Source organism: Arvicola amphibius, chromosome 10 (assembly GCF_903992535.2).
Source record: "Arvicola amphibius chromosome 10, mArvAmp1.2, whole genome shotgun sequence".
NCBI classification, from domain to species: Eukaryota; Metazoa; Chordata; class Mammalia; order Rodentia; family Cricetidae; genus Arvicola; species Arvicola amphibius.
Genome location: NC_052056.1, coordinates 109,443,908 through 109,463,788, shown reverse-complemented (window position 1 = coordinate 109,463,788; position 19,881 = coordinate 109,443,908). Strand labels below are relative to the sequence as shown.

The 19,881-nt window shown below is 47.2% G+C and overlaps 1 protein-coding gene across 1 annotated transcript in view; it reads right to left on the bottom strand.

Annotated features, from left to right (window-relative positions):
- Positions 1-19,881, bottom strand: part of Flt3 (fms related receptor tyrosine kinase 3) — an 83,696-nt gene that overhangs the window by 23,618 nt on the left and 40,197 nt on the right. Inside the window, exons 9-15 of the mRNA XM_042055856.1 lie at positions 17,591-17,759; positions 5,004-5,107; positions 4,138-4,246; positions 3,585-3,763; positions 2,370-2,476; positions 2,157-2,289; positions 1,814-1,918 (exon numbers count right to left, since the gene is read on the bottom strand). Coding sequence (XP_041911790.1) covers positions 1,814-1,918; positions 2,157-2,289; positions 2,370-2,476; positions 3,585-3,763; positions 4,138-4,246; positions 5,004-5,107; positions 17,591-17,759 — 906 coding nt within the window. The remainder of the gene's footprint in view (positions 1-1,813; positions 1,919-2,156; positions 2,290-2,369; positions 2,477-3,584; positions 3,764-4,137; positions 4,247-5,003; positions 5,108-17,590; positions 17,760-19,881) is intronic.

The window sequence follows — 19,881 nt, the reverse complement described above, 5'->3', positions numbered from 1 at the left end:
AAATGCCACAAGGACACCCTTTGTTTTGTGGAACTAAGATATGCTGCTTTAGGCAGAAGCTCCACCTCAGCCCCACTTCTCTCTCCTGACCCCACCTACAGAAAGCCTGCCAAGTGGCAGCTCCTCCCCATGAGACGCTGGGGATGATGCCTACAGGGTATTTAAGACCCAGTCCCTGGACCTGTCTTGTGATTTCCCTCCTGTCTCCCCTGAAAGTCACCTGGGAGTTGCTTTGTTCTGTTTATTAAACCGGGTTTTATTAATTCGACTGGATTTGGCTTATTGCATCGGTATAGAGAAACCCACTACTGGGATCTCAAAAATACTTATCCATGCTCATTAAGAAAAAACAATGTAAAAGGAATCTACAAATTTGCTACCCATATTTAACATACGTTAAATGTCCTAATGATAACGCTCTGATATTGCTTCAGGGTTCTGTACCTTGCAGATACAGGAGGGAATCTTTTCATGCCCTGAACTTGATCTATAGAAAATGTATGTACCCTAAACCAAGATATGTATAGTGAATTTGCATTAAAAAAAAGAAAAAACTAGATGGAAGATGAGCTAACAAAGGCCTTGGATGCAGGCAGGGATGTAGGAGAAAACACAGTGTGGAAAACAAGAAGTCAAGCATCCTGAGATGGGAGGACATACAGTGGCATTTTATGTTCTAACTGACCCCAGGCTTGGTGGCTTGGAGGCGCTGAAGCTCAAAAAACAACACCCCAAGTCCCAAACAAAGCATGGGAGCTTTGGCCTCATGGAGCAGCCTTGAGGTCTCCCTACCCTTTCATGCCACCCTCACCCCGCTCTCAACTCTTGATCTTCTTCCAGTCCAAAGCACAAAGCTAGACCTTCGGAGGTTCCTTTATCTGCTTCGAGAAATTCCCTTCCCGGGAGAAATGCAATTGCCATGAAATCTTGAAAAGATGAGACTAAAAGTCTCCATGCCCAGGACACCCTACCCAGAAAGACTATAAATGTCACCTAAGAGACTTTATTATATGATAAGACAGACAGACTAAACACACACACACACACACACACACACACACACACACATACATCATTCGTTCTTCCAACAATACAATTCTATTTCTTTCTATAACTCAAGATGTATAGAAGTTTAGTTACTTGGCTTGGGGCTTCGACTGTGAGATTTCTGTTCCACACTTTTCTGTGTGCCATTTTTCCTTAATAGTCTGCATGTTGTAACTCACTTCCGTGACTGTAGGGGGGGGGGTTAGGGAGCTCCCTTTATCCTTACAGAGACCACCTTAGCAAGAGAGTGGGCCAGCGGGGCATGAAGGCATATACCTGTAATTCCAGCATTCCTGAGGTAAAAGCTGGAGAGTTGTAAGTTCAAGACCAACTTGAGCTATACAGCAAGGCAGAGTGTTACAGCATGAAGGGCTGGGGAGTATCTCTGAGGTAAAGGGCTTGCCTAGCAGACACAAAACTCTGGATTCAATTCCTAGCACTGGGTTAAAAATTAGGTGAGGATGCCCTTGCCTGAGGGTGGACGCCAGATGGGAGTGCCTGGAGCAGAATGGGAAGTGAGAAGTTTCTGGTTTGTTCTCCTACCCAGAATCTGTGTCAAACTGTAACACAGAAGTCAATAAAAGCTGAACAAAGAAAGAAGAGGAAGAAGGGGTTTGCTCTCCTGGCTTGTCCTCTTTACTCATGACCTTGTCTGCTGCATGCTCCTTATTAACCTTAACGCTTGGCAAACAGGAAGCAGCAGAACACCCGCCCAGGAGAGAGAGGAGGCCGCTGCACCCCTCTCTGAGTGACTTTTGCACGGTACCTTTCAGCATTTTCACGGCCACCTGAATGGAGACTCCCGTTTTACTAATCCCGTAGGCTGTTGCGTTCATCACTCTGCCAAAAGCACCAGACCCCAGAACTTTCCCTGAAAGATGGAATAGGCATATGTTAAAGATTTTGCAAGATGCTAGGTGGTGATGGCTTTAATCCCAGCACTTGGGAGGGGAGGCAGGAGGATCTCTGTGAGTTTGAGGCCAGCCTGGTCTACTGAGTGAGTTCCAGGAGGGCAAGGGCTACACAGAAATACCTTGTCTGGAAAAAAACAAAAAGATTTTTGCAAGGAAGAGGAAATGCCACAGAAACTCTGAGCACTCAGTCCTTACCGAACTCTAAGTTTTCCCTTGGAAACTCCCACTTGAGGTCGTAGTCATGGTCCCTGAAGTCAACGTAGAAGTACTCGTTATCCAGGGGTCCCGTCACCTGGACCATCTGCAGCTGGCTTTCATACCTAAATTGCTTTAGAGACAAACAGGGAGTCAGCGACAGTCTGCAGTGCTGCAGAGCCAAGACGGGCGTGAGTCTCCCCTGGGCTTTACCTTTTTGTACTTGTGACAGACCAGCACAGTTAAAACGACGATGAAGGGAAGACAGAGGCCGATCGTTGCGTAGAAGGAGATGCGGTCTTGGATGAAAGGGAAGGGGCCTGCAAGAGAAGCAGTCACTAGGCAGTGAGGTAAAACTCCCGTTTGCAGGTCTGAGTAGTCAGCCCTCACTAGTCAGACTCTCTCAGCCTGTTCAAGTAACCACCATTCTCAGTCCTCATGGACATTCTGTGTGTATGGGGCACCCCACAGAAAACCACTGTTTCTATAAACAATGAGTTCCCTTTCCAGAAAATTAGAAACAATTCTGAATGCATTTTTTTAAAATTGAACTGTTAAGTCATAAGAATAATAGACCTTTAAGCTTTTCACCAAGCCCAACAGATATAAAGAAGTCTATGTATCTGATACCCAGATTCGTCACATGAGTGTAGAGAAGTTACATGTGTGAGTGTCTGCCTGCATGCGTGTCTGTGCACCATGTGCATGTCTGGTGCCCTCAGAGGCCAGAAGAGGCTGTCAGTCCCCTGGAACTGGAGTTGATTGGTGGTTGTGAGCTGCTAAATGGCTGCTGGGAACTGAACCCTGGCCTTCCGCAAGAACCGCAAGTGCTCTTAACTGCTAAGCCATCTCTCCAAAGCCAGAACTTTGGCTGATTTGTTCGCTTTGTTTTGCATTTTTTCTGAGGCAGGATCTCTATGTAGCTTAGCTTGGATCTGAACTTGGGATCCTCTAGCTTCTGCCCCTGGAATGTGAGGTGGGCTGTGTCCACCACTCCTGGTTTGAATTAATCAATATTATCCAAGCACCGTAAAATATTGATGCCATTTCAGGAAGACTCTAAAAACAACCCCATGATGTAGAAAGGCAGGCTAAAAGTAAATAAGGGGATTAACAAAACTGGAAGGGACAGAAATTCCAGATGGTCAAGTCTGTTTTGCGGTACCTTTGGTAGCTACTCACTGCACCAGGAGTGCACAGGACTCCACACTCCTGGTGAGTCACAGCACCCATGGAGAACAGGATCCCGAAAAGGAAAACGGGACAGTCTCTCTGGGGATTCTTGCCTGACTCAAAAAAAGATCTTACACTCGCTCAGAACTACACCGTCTTAGAAAAAGTCCCCAGTCAAAGCCAGCCACTGTGCCCGGCTTCACGTGGGGAATCTCTGGGGACAGAGCATGTTGACGACAGCACACAGCTGCACACCTGTGGAGTTTAGGAAGATGGTCTCGCAAGACGTGCCCTCGGAATTGTAGGCGCAGCACTTGACGGGAAACCTTTCTCCAGCCTGGGTCATGCTGAGGGTGCTGCTCGACACCCACTGTCCAAACACTTTCCTGTCAGCCTTTTGATTCCAAACTCCTTCTGGGATTTCCTCGGTGCAGCTGGAAAAAGAAATGGCGGGAAGAGAAGTTACAAGCTGCGGCCATTGGGAGTGACAGCCGAGTGGGGCACGCATCTCTTCCTCAAGCTGTAGTCATGGTGAAAGGTTCGGGAATCTTACTCCTCCTTCTCATTCTCCTTCCTTTCTTTTTCTTCTTCCTCTCCCTCTCCTCCCTCCCCACTCCCTCCCTCCCCTCCTTCTTGCTTTTTTTTTTTTTTTTTTTTTTTTTTGGAATAGGGCCTCACTATGTACCCTATGCTGGCCTCAAACTCTAAGATCCTCCTGCCTCAGCCTCCTGAGGGCTGGGATTACAGGCGGGCACCACCATGTCCAGCTTGGCTCTTCCATTTCAAGAGACGTCAAGCTTCTCATTACTTGGGAGACTGGTCCGAACACTTCTTCCACGTCCACGAGGGTAACGGGTATCCATCAGAGGAACAGGACACCTGGCTGGCTGAGATGCTTGCTAACACTTGAGGTTTCTCTGCGGAAAGTAACATGTAATAAGATCATGGAAGATGGGCTTTTCCAGAAACAGCTCAGTGCTGGCTTCAGTTTAGGCTGCCTCTGTACCCTGGAGAAGCCCCTCATTCATGATGTCTCAGATCTTTGGTTGGTCCCTCCTTCCGCTGCCATATAATCTTCTTGACTGGTGGAGGCATCACCTCTCTGTGGCTCACTTCCTAGGGGGAGCTAAGGGACAGAAGCCCCATCTACCTGTGCACTAACAACATAACACTTAGCTTCAAAATATCTGTACAAATAATCTCATGAGATATATTGTCCTTTTCTTACTTTTGCATAGACCAAAATGAAATTCATTAAAACAAAAACAGCCAGTGACTCCACAGCCTTCCCTATGTGTTCCTTTCAAAGTGCCAAGCCAATAAAGTCACAGTACAAGAACACGGGCACATGGGAGACAGAGTCAACATAAAAGAAGCATGTAGCTTACAAAAGCAGTTTCAGGGGCTGGAGAGAGGGCTCAGGGCTTAAGAGCACTTGCTGTTCTTCCAGAGGACCCAGGTTCGGTTTCCAGCACCCACATGGTGGCTCACAACCATTTGTAACTCTAGTTCCAGGGGAAATCAGGCTCCCTCTTCTGAGACCTTTGTGGGTACTGCATGCACGTGGTGCAGCGACATCCATGCAAATTGATAGTATCCCTCTAGGCTGTGTTTGACTCTTCCTGGTTAAAAATTAATAGGGAATAAAATGAGACAAAGCGAGAGTTCACTTACTTCTTATATTCAGCGTGAACATTTTGGTGAACTGAGCATCATCGTTTTCTGCGTGGAATATGTACTCTCCTGGCTTGTTCTTATGATCACAAAATGTAGATATGCTGTTTGAGAAACAAATAAAGACAGACTTAGCCCCTGCTTCCAGGAGAGGCTAGGTGAAGAACCAGACGAGGAGGTGTTTGTATTCTAATTCTTCTTACTCAAAGTGCCTAGACACACAGACTCAGTACCATCATCGGCAGCATCTGAGGACTTTGTAGAAGTGAACACAGAAAGGGTTAGGGCTTGCTAGGGCTAGGGATCCCAAGAGAGACCCCTGGTCCTGCTTCTCCACACTTTGACTTTCCAGGATAGAGATGAAGCCCTGCGGGTAGAGAAACTTCCTCCATCCTGAAGTGACTGAGTCTCTGGTGGTCAACCAGTCATCTATGATCCAATGGTCTACTACTGACTTACACATGGATGTTAACACTAGGGAAGGCTCAAACCCACTGAGTTCAGACAAAGATCTTGAACTGAACTGGGCAGGCTCCAGTGCCTACTGGGGATGCACAGCAAGTGTGGGAGCCCACAGAGGTGGATTCGTTCCACCTAAAGGTCAGAGAAATCAGACCTGTTCTTGCTCCTTCGAGGTTATATAACAGGAGGTTTGATCTAAGGGATGATATGGGATTCCTCTTTGTATGCTGTGAATATGTTTTATTACCACTGGTTAATAAAGAAGCTGCTTTGACCTATGGCAGGGCAGAATATAGGTAGGCTGGAAAACTAAATTGAATTCAGGGAGAAAGGAGGAGGAGCCAGGGAAACACCATGTAGCTGCCCAAGAAGCAAGAGGTAACAAATCACAAGCCTCGTGGTAAAATATAAAACAATAGAAATGGGTTAATTTAAGATGTAAGAGCTTGCTAGGAATATGCCCGAGCCATTGGTGAAACAGTGTTCTAATTAACATAGATTTTGTGTGATTATTTGGGTCTGGAAGGTCGGAAAACAAAGGTGCAGTCTCTGTTTACAAAGGGGTGGATGCTAACAGGACGTTTTGACCAAGGTTACTTGGTGTTTTGGGTACTAAGAAGGTAATTACTTTGTTTGTTCTTGTATCATGGTAAAGAAGTCTCTTGCTTTCCCCCTCCTCTTTGGATTGAGGTATATAAAGCTTATGAGAAATAAACATGAGGCGAATCTCAGCATTTACTGATGCCCTCCTGACTCTATCAGTTGTCTCTTGTCTATTTCTTTCCTAATCCTCATGCTTCCCTCCAAGCACGGAGGAAAAAACTGGGTGGGACCCAAAAGTTGTCGCCGGGGATGTGGGACATGACAAGTGAGCGTGTGCTTTTACATGAGTAACTTCCTATTGTGGGTTATCCACTATGCTTGCCAGGCCTATGGGATGCTGGAGACCGTAGTGGGATGTGGGTTATCAACCATGCTTACAGGCCTATGGGGTGCTGGAGACTGTAGTGGGATGTGGGTTATCCACCATGCTTACCAACCAGGACTATGGGGTGCTGGAGACTGTAGTGGGATGTGGGTTATCCACCATGCTTACCAACCAGGACTATGGGGTGCTGGAGACCGTAGTGGGATGTGGGTTATCCACCATGCTTACAAGGCCTACGGGATGCTGGTTAGAGTTAGAGAAGGCAAGGAACTAGGAATATGCTTTCATACACCCACTGTCACAAGGACCAAAAGGAAAGGAAAGGCTTGCTCAAGAGATACTGATTTTTTTTAAAAAATAAGGTTGTTAGAGGAATCATATTTTTATGTACTTTATTTTAATTAAAAATTTGCATTTTTAAGTTATAAAAAGTACAAATCAATGGGTTTCATTATGGCATTTCCACACGTAGTCATCATCTCTGCTCTACTTTGTCCTCTTCCCCCGTTCTTTCCCTGAGAAAATATTTAATTAGACCATAACTTGAAGATGTGTGAGAAAGAGGAGGGAGGAAGCATGCAAATATGGCAGAATAGAAAGACAGACAGGTGTAGGCGGAGTTTTTGTCGGGACCGCCAGTTCCAAAATAAACGCACATTGACTTACTCTTAATTCTAAATGCTCAGTAGACAGCTTAGGCTTGTATCCAGCCAGCTCTTTCAACTTAAAGTAACCCATTCTGTTGACCTACATGCTGCTACGTTCATTTACCTCATCTACGAACTTCCCATGTTGCTTCTCCCACATCTGACTTGTGACTCTCTTCCAGCATTCTCTCTGCCTCGAAAATCCTCCCTGGCTATGACATGCCCACTCTTTACCAACCAGTGAGAGTAATACATATGCATATTGTCCAAATATGCATATTTCAGGCCAGACGGTGATGGCGCACACTTTTAATCCCAGCACTTGGGAGGCAGAGGCTGGCGGATCTCTGTGAGTTCAAGGCCAGCCTGGTCCACAAAGTGAGTTCTAGGACAGGTTCCAAAGCTACACAGAGAAACCCTGTCTTGAAAAACAAACAAATAGAAAAAGACTCTTCCTCAGCAGGCAGCGTGTCGAGAGGATGGCCCAGCAGTGGCTCTGGTCACCGAACCTGACAAGCTGAATTTCATCTCTGGAATGCACAAAGTGGAAGGAGAGAACTGACTCCCAGGGTTGTCCTCTGACCTCCACACACAATGCATGCGGACCCACAGACACAAAAATAACTAGATAAAATGAAAACAAATTTTTTTTTTTTTTTTTGAGTGAGAGAAAGGTAGGCATCAGCCGGCATGGATGCAATCCAGGAGCCCACTGTGCAGGACACAGATCTGAAAGTTCTCGTTAGCTCGCTTTCTGTCGACCTAACAGAGAGCTAAGGTGAATCAGTGCATAGAGAACAAGCTGATTAGGGCACACAGGTTTGGAGGTGTCAGTCCACTGTTGGCTGTCCTTGTTGCTCTGGGACCTACCTGTGAGGGGGGACAACATGGCGAGAATACAAGATGTAGCAGGGAAACCAAAGGTGGAGTGGGGGGCATCCCCCACTTCAAGAGAGTACACCCCATCATCCACAGACTTCCCTCAGGGTCTCACCTCCTAGCACCACTTTAGGGGTACAGGCCTTCAACATGGAAGGGCCCAGCTATTCCTCTCCCGTCTGCAGAAAGACGGTAGCCCCCAGTGGGCTGTAAAACCCCTCAACGTGGAAGCACTGAAGCATTAGATGGAGGGTTTGTAGCTGCCCAAAGCATAGACGTTCAGCATAGAACGTTCTGTGGACTTCACAGACGCAGGACTGCAGTCCACTTAGCTCAGAAGGCAAAAAGGAGAGACCTAAGGAAGAGCAACCACAATACTGAAGGCAGGAAGCCATGGGGCTATGGAAGTGGGGCCTCCTGATCAAAACAGAGGAAGGCGCTGGAATGTCTGGGAAGAGAGGGCTAAGGGGGCAGAATGGAGTCCACTGATTACGACCCTTGAAAAACAGTCTAATTGCTCAGAGAGGTGGGAGCTGGAAGGAGATGCTGCGGATGCCTGAGCCCAGTATCCACAGCACGTGCAACCTTAGATTTGCCTGATTGTACTGGGAGAAGGTTATTGGTGGAAAGTTTGGAGATGACAGCAACATTCATTCAGCTACCAACGGACACCTGATTCTGTGGGGAGAATTAAGTCTCCAGCCGCAAATTTGGGGGAAAAAATATGTCTCTGTTATCTCAGACTTTACATATATTTATTATGTATACAACGTTCTGCCTCCATGTACGCCTGCACGCCAGAAGAGGGCACTAGATCTCATTACGGATGGTTGTGAGCCATCATGTGGCTGCTGGGAATTGAACTCAGGACCTCTGGAAGAGCAGCCAGTGCTCTTAACCACTGAGCTATCTCTCCAGCCCCTCTCAGACTTTACAATTCGATGTTAGAAGCAGGTAAAGAAGCAATTATGGATGTAGGCGTGGTGGTTCACACCTTTATCTCAGGAGGTTCAGGCTGGGCTGAGGTCCTCAGGGAGACGCTGTCTCTAAAGCACATGAAAGAATGGGAAGCCGAGCAGATAAACTAGAGTGTGCAAGTTCTACCACAAGAGAAACAAGAGTTCACATTTGAGGTTTCAGAGAATGTTCTGATGCAGGAAAGAATGGGAAAGGGCATGCTGGAGGGCTATCATGGAAAACTAAATTTCAGATGCTGGTGTGCATGTGCAAAAAGGCAACAGCAAATCCCGGATGACCCCAAGATACACCTGGAGAGTTGGGGCTTCAAGCCAGGGTTGACCTGGCGCCATTATTGCGGGTGCCCTTACCTCCTCCTAGTCGGATGCGTCTAGTGAGACGGGAATCATTTCTCGCCCCTGCCAAGTTCACAGCATTTCTACTTCAGGTGAGGTTCATGCTAGAGCGTCGGCCATTCTTATCCCCTGCCCTGAGTTCACATGCTAGAGCGCCGGCCATGCGTATCCCCTGCCCTGAGTTCGATCTCCAGGACCACCAGAACGAAAATAAAATGCTCTCATGGTGGCGTACCTTCCCAGTACACCACCACGTCCGGTTCTATGAAAGCAGAGACTGAACCAAGGACTTAGTGGGAGAGGCAAACACGCCGCCTGCCATCTAAGCTACTCCCCAGCCTCCATTTCTTACCCTGGCCTACTTCAGGACATGGAAGAAACGCTGGTGAAGAGAAGCGATAGCAGGACGGTAGAAAGGTCAAAGGCCAGCCGTGGGGAGGAGTGGGTGTGGGGGGATGGGGAGCGCTGGCCGTGGGGCCAGTGACTGCAATTCCCAGGGCCAGCTGTGGGGGGGGGGGAGGGGTGGAGGTAGAGGAAGAGGGAGCTCAGGAGATGGGGCAAATGACAGCAATTCCCAGAGCCAGCTGTGGGGATGGGGATGGGGGTGGGGTGGGGGTGGAGGAGGGGGAGCGCTGGAGGTGGGGCCAACCACAGCAATTCCCACGGCCAACTGTGGGTGTGGGGGAGGGTGGGGTGAGGGTGAGGCAGCAATTCCCAGGTTTCAGAAAGGGAAGAACAACAGGAGCCTCCAAAGCAGAAAATGTGATTCTCTAGAGGAAGGCCAACGGCCTTGAAGAGGACCAGAGGAGAGAGTTAACAAACGAACAAAACCCAGCCAGTAGCCCACATGGCACTGGCACACACCTGGAATCTCATTGCTCAGGAGGCAGAAATGGGAAAATTAAGAGTCCAAGGTCAAGAGCTGGAGACGTAACTCAGTGGGCTGGTCTTTCAGAGGACTGGGGTTCAGTTCCCGGTGACTCACAGTTACCTAAAACTCCACCAGGGGATCCAACACCCTCTTCTGGCCTCCATGGGCATCAGGCACGCATATAGAAACATTCAGGCAAATACCAATAAACAGAAAATAAAAATACACAAATTCTTTTAAAAAAAGAGTTCAAGCCGGGCGGTGGTGGCGCACGCCTTTAATCCCAGCACTCGGGAGGCAGAGGCAGGCGGATCTCTGTGAGTTCGAGACCAGCCTGGTCTACAAGAGCTAGTTCTAGGACAGGCTCCAAAGCCACAGAGAAACCCTGTCTCGAAAAAACCAAAAAAAAAAAAGAGTTCAAAGCTAATGTGGGTCACACAGTGAGCCTTGCTTGTATCAAACAGGAGAGAAGGAGACAAAGACAGACAGAGAGACATGAGGGACTGACCCACTGACACGGCTAGCTAGGGACCATGGCAAAAGTTCTGCTCAGTTTGGTGGAGAAACTAATAACCACACAGCTGTTGTAGAATAATCTTTTTGTACACTGTGAAGATGTGTCACTCAGATTGGTTTAATAAAAAGCTGGGAAAAAAAGGCCAATAACCAGGCAGGATTTTGGGGGCAGAGAGGATGCTGGGAAGAAGGAAGTCACTAGCCAGACACAGACATGCAGGAGAGGTAAAACCCACAAGCTACGTGGCAAGACGTGGATGAATAGAAGTGGGTTGATTTAAGTTATAAGAACTAGGAGACAAGCCTAAGCTATAGACTGAGCTTTCATAATTAATATAAGTCCCCGTGTCATGTTTTATTTTGTCGTTGTTGTGAGCTGGCAGCCCAACAAAAAATCTGACTATATACAACCATTTTGCACCGTGAAGGACAAAGCGCAAGGCTGTGTGAAGATTCTTCTCTCCTGTCCCTTCTTCGTGCTGTCTCCACAGGGCATGGCTTGCCGCAGGGAAAGCCCCTGAGGTATTTTCTCTTCAACAATATCCAGATAGGAAATCCATCACGTAACTTAGTGGGACACAGAACTAAATCTCTAGATAGCTTTACCGATTTCTCTTGCCTTTACGTGGCCTCCACAGGCCCCAGACTCATGCTCTTTCCTCCTTCAGCCTCCAGTGTTCCGGGACGATAGGCCTGTGCCCCCACACCTGGCTCTCTCCCACCCTTATGACCCCAACAACAATCTGAGTGACCAGGAGGCTCATCAGGAGGCTCAGAGCCTCATTTCCTCCATTTTTTTCTTCTTTATTTCTTTTTTAGCTTCAGGAAATTTGAGTTCATAGTGACTTATCTTGGAGACTAGGCCTATGTAATGTCATTACAATTAGGAAGAGGGGTTCATCCTGCCACAAAATCACCTTCTACTTCCTTGTATTTGCTCCCCTCACTCCCCCCAAAGGGAGGAGTTGAGAAAGGCCAGGCTTGGTCTAAGGGCTCTGGAATCTGCTTATGATTCATAAAGAATGTTATATCTAGGGCCAGGCATGGTAGCACCCACCTTTAATGTTAGCACTCGGGGGACAGAGGCAGGTGGATCTCTTTGAGTTACAGCCCAGCCTGGTCTACACATTAAGCTCCAGGCTGGCCACTGCTACACAATGAGATCTTGTTTTGACTTTCAGAATCTATAACACTAGGTAGCTTTGAAAATTATAACTAAGATACAATGGTATAACTATTAAGTTAAAGACACTTATTACATACATTTAAGACAGGGTCCCACCATGTACTTACAGCCCAGGAAAGGAAGGAGCCAGGGCCACAGACAGCATAACTGAAGGGAGATGTAACTTAATTGGGTCTCATGTTCTTGCTCTAGAGCCAAATATCTTTCCCTTCCTTTCTGTATGTCTTCAGGCTCATGTCTCCCCTAACCCCAAACCCCACTCAGTAAAAGGTAAATGTCAGCTCTGCCTCAGGTCCTGCCGGAGGCTTCTGTGTCCCTGCTCCTGTCCTGAGCAGGCCACTAGCTGGTCATCCAGACTGTGAACACGTGGGAGATCCCCTTGCTCAGTGAGAGCCTCGGTGGGGAGGGAACTGGGACTCACGGAGGAGAGAATCAAGTATCTCTGGGGAAAAGCTATGACAAGCTCATACTTTTTCTACCATGGCACTGTTGTGGAGTTGGCGTTTATTACGTCTAGATAATTACTCAAGTAAGGGGCAAACAATCTTCGGTCGTTTTTTGTTTTGTTTTGTTTTTCTTCCAGAAGTAAAAGGCCACCAAGGCAGCTAGAAACCGAACGCAAGCACGGAAAGGCAAGCCCCAGTAGACCTTCGGGTGAGATTTGAGGAAGTAAATTGCAGAAATGAAGCTGCGAAGGTGGGGAAGCTGAGAGACTTCTGGCGTACACCATGACCACACTGAAGCTTCTGCAGGAGTCTAGCTACTACACAGAAGAGAAAAAAAAAAAACTCCCGCCACCCAACTCGGCTCTCAGAACACAAATAACAGTCTTGATATTTTGATACTTTGCCATCCCAACTCCCTTCCAGTAAACTGCTACATCCAGGGTGGAGTGAAGGCTGCATGCTCCTTTGGCTTTGGCATTAGTAAATTTGGAACTTTTTATCATCAAAAGTTACACAGAGCTTGTGTTACTTCCCACCTCAGCCCAGAGCCTACAGCAGAGCGGAGTCAGGGAACACTGAGGACCGAGCTGATGGCTCTCTCCGCACTGGAAGGGTACTCACTGTTAAACCTGACACAGTTTTAACTCTCTGGGAACCTTCAAAGAAATGCACGGCACTCGATGTCATGTGTGGGTCATGGGAGACACCAAGGATTCCGCTTTCTCCTAGAAGTGATGTCCAGGGGTCTCTCCCCTGGTTCACAGATGCATTTCCTGAACAAGGCACTGAGTGGAGTCAGAGGGATGACGATGCAGCCGTCTTTATGGCAATAAGAGCCTGCTCCAAGGTGACGGAAATGGGGTGGAAAGCTGCTGGGGTTCAGGCTTGTAGACTGGAGCCCCAGATGCAATGTGGCCACCCAGCCCAGTGGAGTGACCCCTCACTGTGTAGTAGACACAGCTCTGTGATATGTTCTGCCGTGTATCACCAGGTCTCACAGTGACAATATGTGTCCTCTGGGGGAGAAGGAAAGTGGTAGCACCTTACCGGGTCACATGGCACTCTCTGTGTAGTCCAGGCTGGCCTGGAACTCAAGGTATAGCCTAGGCTGCTCTAGAACTCACAAAGGCAGACTGCTTCTGCCTCTGGAATGGTAGGGTTAAAGGTAGGCACCCCCACTACCTGAAGGGGCATTTGTTAAACCAAATTCAACTCTTCCTTTACCTGAGTCAGGCTCACAAATATCCTGCAATGCAAGGGGAGTCTAAGACTGTGTTAGATCACACTGGTGCACTGGGGCAAGCAAGTCAATCGTCCTAAACACAGGCTGCATTGTCATCAGGTGGCTCCCTTCTTGTCCACTACTTCTGGAACTCAACTTCTGGATAAGAGTTTATGAGACCAGGCTTGGTGAGTTCAAGGCCAGCTTGGTCTATATAGCAAGTTCCTGGACAGCCAGGGCTACATAGAAAGACTGTGTCTCAAAACTAGCAAGCAAGCACACAAAGAAAGAAACAAAAGAGTTCATGAGAATAGGTGGGACTCTCGATCAAGGGTGGTTCTTTCTGCCCTGCGACATCTGGGATATTGTTGGTCTGGAACACCTGAAAGAAGGTAGACAAGCTGCTCATATCCAGTGAGTGGAGCCAGGGGTGCTGGCTGGGTGGTCTACAAGGCAGACAGCCCTCTGCAACAGAGGGAGATCCAGCTCAAAATGTTGGCATGCTGAGCACACTGCCGGTGGGGAGCTCTGCGTTCTTAGTTAACCTCACACTACCTTTCCAACACTAGGATAACTTTTGTAAGGGAAGGCACATAGCTCTCTGTAATCCCTGCATTATAACTCTAAACTCCAGCTAGGGAGCTGGGGAAGTGGCTCTGTGGATAAAGCACTTGCTACACAGCACGAGAACCTTAGTTCAGATCCGTACCAGGTAAAGGACGGGTGCAACAGTGTGTTTCTGTGACCCTAGGGCTGGAATATGGGGGCCACACAGAGACAGATGGGTCCTGGGGCTTGATGGCCAGTCTGTGTAGCCAAAGCGGTGAGCTCTAAGTTCACTGGGAGAGTCTGTCTTAAAAAAAATAGTGGGGGAGGGGGGGACTAGAGACATGACTCAGTGGTTAAGAGCACTTATTTTTTAGAAGACCCAGGTTTGATTCCTAGTTCCCCCATGGTGGCTCATAACTGTCCATGAGTCTCCTTCCAAGTGATCTGACACCCCATCAGTCACACGTGTGATCTGCACCCCAACAGGTACACGTGATCTGATATCCCCTTAATCACACATGTGATCTGACATCCCCCCAGTCACACATGTGACCTGACACCCCACCAGTCACACATGTGATCTGCACCCCAACAGGTGCACATGTGATCTGACATCCCCCCAGTCACACATGTGATCTGACACCCCACCAGTCATACATGTGATTTGACACTCCACCAGTCATACATGTGATCTGACATTCCACCAGTCATACATGTGATCTGACATCCCCCAGTCACACATGTGATCTGACACTCCACCAGTCATACATGTGATCTGACACTCCACCAGTCATACATGTGATCTGATACCCCACCAGTCACACAAACAGGTACACAGGCACAGACATACACGCAAGCAAAATACTCATATGCATAAAATAACAATAATGTTTTTAAATCATGGCGAACAATAGAGAATGACCTCCAGTGTTGGTCTGGCCTCTGCATGTGGGTATACACACATATACACATACCCCACTGTACACCCCCATCACCAAGAAAACCTAGGGATAGAGAGATGGCTCAGGTGTTAAAAGCTAGTATTGCTCTTCTAGAAGACCTGAGTTCAATTTCCGGCACCATATCAGGTGGCTCACAAATACCTATAACTCCAGTTCCAGGGGATCCGTCACAGGCAGGCAGACAACATACATACACACAGGAGATTAAAAATAAATCTTAAAAAAAACACAACATAAATCCAAACATGGCTGGGACTGCAGGTCAGTAATAGAGCACTTGCTTCGCATGCAAGGCCCTAGGTCTCATCCCAGTACCTCTTTTGCTCGCTTGCTCAAACAAAGGCCAATTTCAAATCACTTTATAGGAAATAAAAAAAGCACAATATCATCAAGGCAGCACTGAGCGTATTCAAGGTAAGAAGAACTCAGGTTTTTTTGTTTGGTTGGTTTTTCTTTTTCTTTTTTTTTTCTTTTTGGTTTTTCGAGACAGGGTTTCTCTGTAGCTTTGGAGCCTGTCCTGGAACCAGCTCTTTGTAGACCAGGCTGGCCTCGAACTCACAGAGATCCACCTGCCTCTGCCTCCAGTGCTGGGAATAAAGGTGTGCGCCACCACCGCCTGGCAAGAACTCAGTTTTTAGCCATCACAGTGACCAGGGATCCAACAAGATCACCATGAGCCACAGACACAACACAGCCACATTCTCCTTTCTAAGACTCCCCACCAACTGTGTACACGAATTAAAAAGAAGAGGGTAGAGCTATGTGCAATAGCTGAGTTCTTTAACCCAGCACACCTCGGACACAATCACTTAAACACGGCACTGACATGGAAATTATTAATGAGATTTTACATTTTTTTGTAAATACAAAGTCTTCAAAACCCAGAGTATATTTTGCATCTCAATTTAGACTACCCCAGGGTAAAATCCTCATTAGCCTAATGCTGGTGGCTACTACATCAAACAGCAGAGCTAAGACAAACCAGCAATAGAGGCCTTCGGATCAATGTTGCCGAGCACATAGTGCCAGCCACTCAGGAGGTCAAGGAAGGGTCGTCTGAACTCAAAGGTTCAAGTTCAGCCCGGGCAACACAGTGAGCCCCTATTTGGAAAAAAAAAAATCAAATCAAATCAGGGTAACTCGTCTCAATTTTGATTCAGCATGTCTAGAACAGGAGCCACGAATCTACCTTTTAAGACAACTGCCCAAGTGACTTATGGATCTTACACTTATGAATCACGTGCTGAGAGACAGTGACCGTTCTAGACTGTGCCCGGCTCTCACAGTCTAACTTGAAGTCACGAGCTGTAAGAAACAGGAGATGCTGCGCTGCAGATTTGGTCCAGCAGTTAGGAGCACAAGTCCTTGAGCTGGGCTCCCAGCATGCGTGGTGTGCAGCTCGCAAATGCCTGTAAGCAAGTCTCTGGCCTCCAAGAACATAGCATGCAAAGACTCTCTCTCTCTCTCTCTCTCTCTCTCTCTCTCTCTCTCTCTCTCTCTCTCACACACACACACACACACACACACACACACACACACAACTAAAACTACTAAAAATAAAATCTGAAAAAAAAAGAAAGAAGCACTATAGTTAAAGGAAGAAACTGGGGGAAGCTGACTTTTGCTTTTCAAAGAAGGAATAAGAATTTCTCCCCCAGAATATAGTTGGACAAATCCCTGGGGAATTAAATTGTCCTTTACCACTTATGGGTGGGCTGTCTCTGCATTTTCATTTGAAAACACAAACCAGTACACCTATGGACCAAGTTTTCAGTTGGCAAGGAGGTTCGATCCCTACATAAACCAGTAAAGCTATGGACCATGTTTATGGTTGGCAAGGAGGTTCGATTCCTACATAAACCAGTACATTATGGACCATGTTTATGGTTGGCAAGGAGGTTCAATTCCTACATAAACCAGTACATTATGAACCATGTTTATGGTTGGCAAGAGGTTCGATTCCTACATAAACCAGTACATTATGGACCATGTTTATGGTTGGCAAGGAGGTTCAATTCCTACATAAACCAGTACATTATGAACCATGTTTATGGTTGGCAAGAGGTTCGATTCCTACATAAACCAGTACACCTATGGACCATGTTTATGGTTGGCAAGGAGGTTCAATTCCTACATAAACCAGTACACCTATGGACCATGGTTGTGGTTGGCAAGGAGGTTCGATTCCTCCATCACTTAATGCACATGGCCCCAGGGTACTGTCACAGTCCAGCACTCTGACAGGAAATCACAATCTCTTGATGGAAAGACCGCCAGGATTGTTTTCATGTGGCAGGCTTTACTCCCAGGAGAGAGTGCAGAGCAGCTACCCTCACATGGTGCCCTTTGCTTTCCATCTTCGGGTCTCTGACTCAACAATAAATTAACTTACACACTCATGGGGCTGAGCCTATAGCTCAGTGGCAGAGTGTTTGGTTAGCGCGCACAAGGAAGGCCCCAGGGTTCGATCCTCAGTACTGGTGGAGGCGGAGGAGGGTGTGCGTGTCTGCGTGTGTACACACACTCATAATGAGAGAATTCACTTCCACAAATACATTGTCTTTCTCAAGGGCAAAGGTAGAGAACTGTGCTCTGTGCTCTCTCACCTGGATCCATCCTCCAGACCACTTTGTTCACAAGGAAATGACGTTTGAGAGAAGGTCCACGTACATCGGATCCGTGGGTATGCTTGAAACCTGACTGAAAAGCAGAACTTTTCATATGGGTCAATTTCATACTCTTCTCGTGAGTTGGTAGCATTTATGAATCCTTTTTCTGCAAAAGGAAAATTTTACAAATTAGATATTCATATTTGTATTAGGATGGTAAAATAATCTTAACACACACACAAACAAAAATCCAGGGTTTTACTGTGTAGCCCCAGCTAACTTGGAACCTGATAGGGACACCAGGCTGACCTCATAAAGATCTGCAGTAAAATGATTCCCAAGAAGAAACACAAGAGTTTCAGCCCCGGATGTCGAGCTGAACTCATCTTCTATAGTCAGGATTTTACTAGGGATAGGATGTTAGAGCTAGAAGGATGGCTCAGAAGCTAAGAGGACACACTCCTCTTGCTGAGGCCCTAGGGACAAGCCCCATGTTAAATAATCCCCAGGTACAACTCAATGGTCAGCAACACGGACAAGGCTTCCCTAGAAACTTCCATGTTGCTCTGCTAAGAGCACAGCTGACTCCTTCGCTCAAGCACATTGCTAAAGCCTGCACCCGAGAGTGACATTACCTATATGTGGCTGTTATTCTGTAACCCTCGAGGACATCCTCAATTCCCACTCACCCTGCGTGAGGACAGTTCTCACAGTCATCGCTGAGCATGTTCACAGAACAAGGACTCATTCAGCAGGTATTTAGGACCAGGTTCTGGGACCGCAGGGATAGAAGGGACTGCCCTGCCCATAGGAAGTTACGGTCTATAGAGGACAAAGTCAGGCAAGCAGATTGACTCCATCGCAATGTGCTCTGAGTGCAGACAGTGGCATCCAAGTGTGCATATCTGGAACACCCTGTTCTAATTCAGCTTCTTTTACAACTTTTGGCTGGGAAGACGGCTCAGCAGTTACAGCACTGGCTGCTCACCCAGAGAACTTCGCTTCAATTCCCAGCACCCTACTGAGGCTTACGGCCACCTGTAACTCCAGTCCCAAAGTATCTGGGACTGTCTTCTGGCCGTTGTAGGCACTATGCATACAAGTTAGGGCACAATCATTGATGTGGGCAAAACACCCATGCACATAAAATAAAAGTTAATTTTTTTAAAAAAATTGCACTTATATATTGAGTTTTGGGTCGTACCTGTGGCAAAGACCACATGTTAGAGGTTGGAGGGTAAAAGGGCCAGCCAAAGGAACACACCCTGGCTCTGAGACCCGAGCCAGCGAAAGAAATGCTTTCCAACATTTTGGTATATTTCATCTGACCATCCATATCAAATGTTTTCATTCAAACATAGCCCAGACTCATGGTTTACAGTCAATAACATGGTCCTTTCATCTGATGACACTGGAAGCCTTTATGCTATGATTCTGCAGCAGTATCGAGAGAAGCCTAACTATGAAATCGGGTTTGTAACAATCAAAACTAAAAAATAAAATAAAAAGTCAAGAGAAAAAGAAAAGAAATGCTTTAGTTCTGAACTCAGAACCAAAGAAATATAACCTGACTCTGAACCCAGTGTCAGAGAAACACACTTTGGCCCTAGAATCAGAGTCACTGAAAATAATATGCCCTGGCCCCAAAACTAGAGCCAGAAAGCTTAAAAAGGCCAGCGAAAGAAACACAGATTGGCCCTGAAGCCAGAGCCAAATCCGCCCCTGATCAACTAAGCTGAAAACCAGCCAATCCCTGTGCAGGGAAATGAACCAATCCCTGGGCAGAAAATCAACTAATCCCTTGGCAGAGATATAGCCAATTTGAGCTCAAGGGACTGAACTCTGACCAATGTCTACCTTGAAAATCTTCTCCCTAGAAAAACTCCACCCCTAAGAAACCCTATATAACCCCTGTACCCCTGTTCAGTTTGCGGCCGCTCTTCTTCCACCCTGGCAGAGGCAGCCACCCTCCTAGATTCTTCTCTCCCAATAAATCTCTTGAATGAGGTCTGGGTGAAGACCTTCTTTTGCCAGAGCAAAGACAGAGTGGAGCAGAGAAGGCTGCACCACTTTCCCTGGGGGAGCCTTCTCCTAGCAGCACCCTTTTCACTGGGGAAGCCCTAGACGGAGGAGAAGCCGGGCTATAACACTTTGGCTGGGGTAACCTTCCCCTAGCAGAGCTAGTTGTTACACTCCTGGGCGCTCTCCTGAAGGAGCAGGGCTGTTACATTGGGGAAGGCTTTCCCTAGAGCAGGGCTGTAAGCTGCAGCACTTCCTGTGACCTGGGC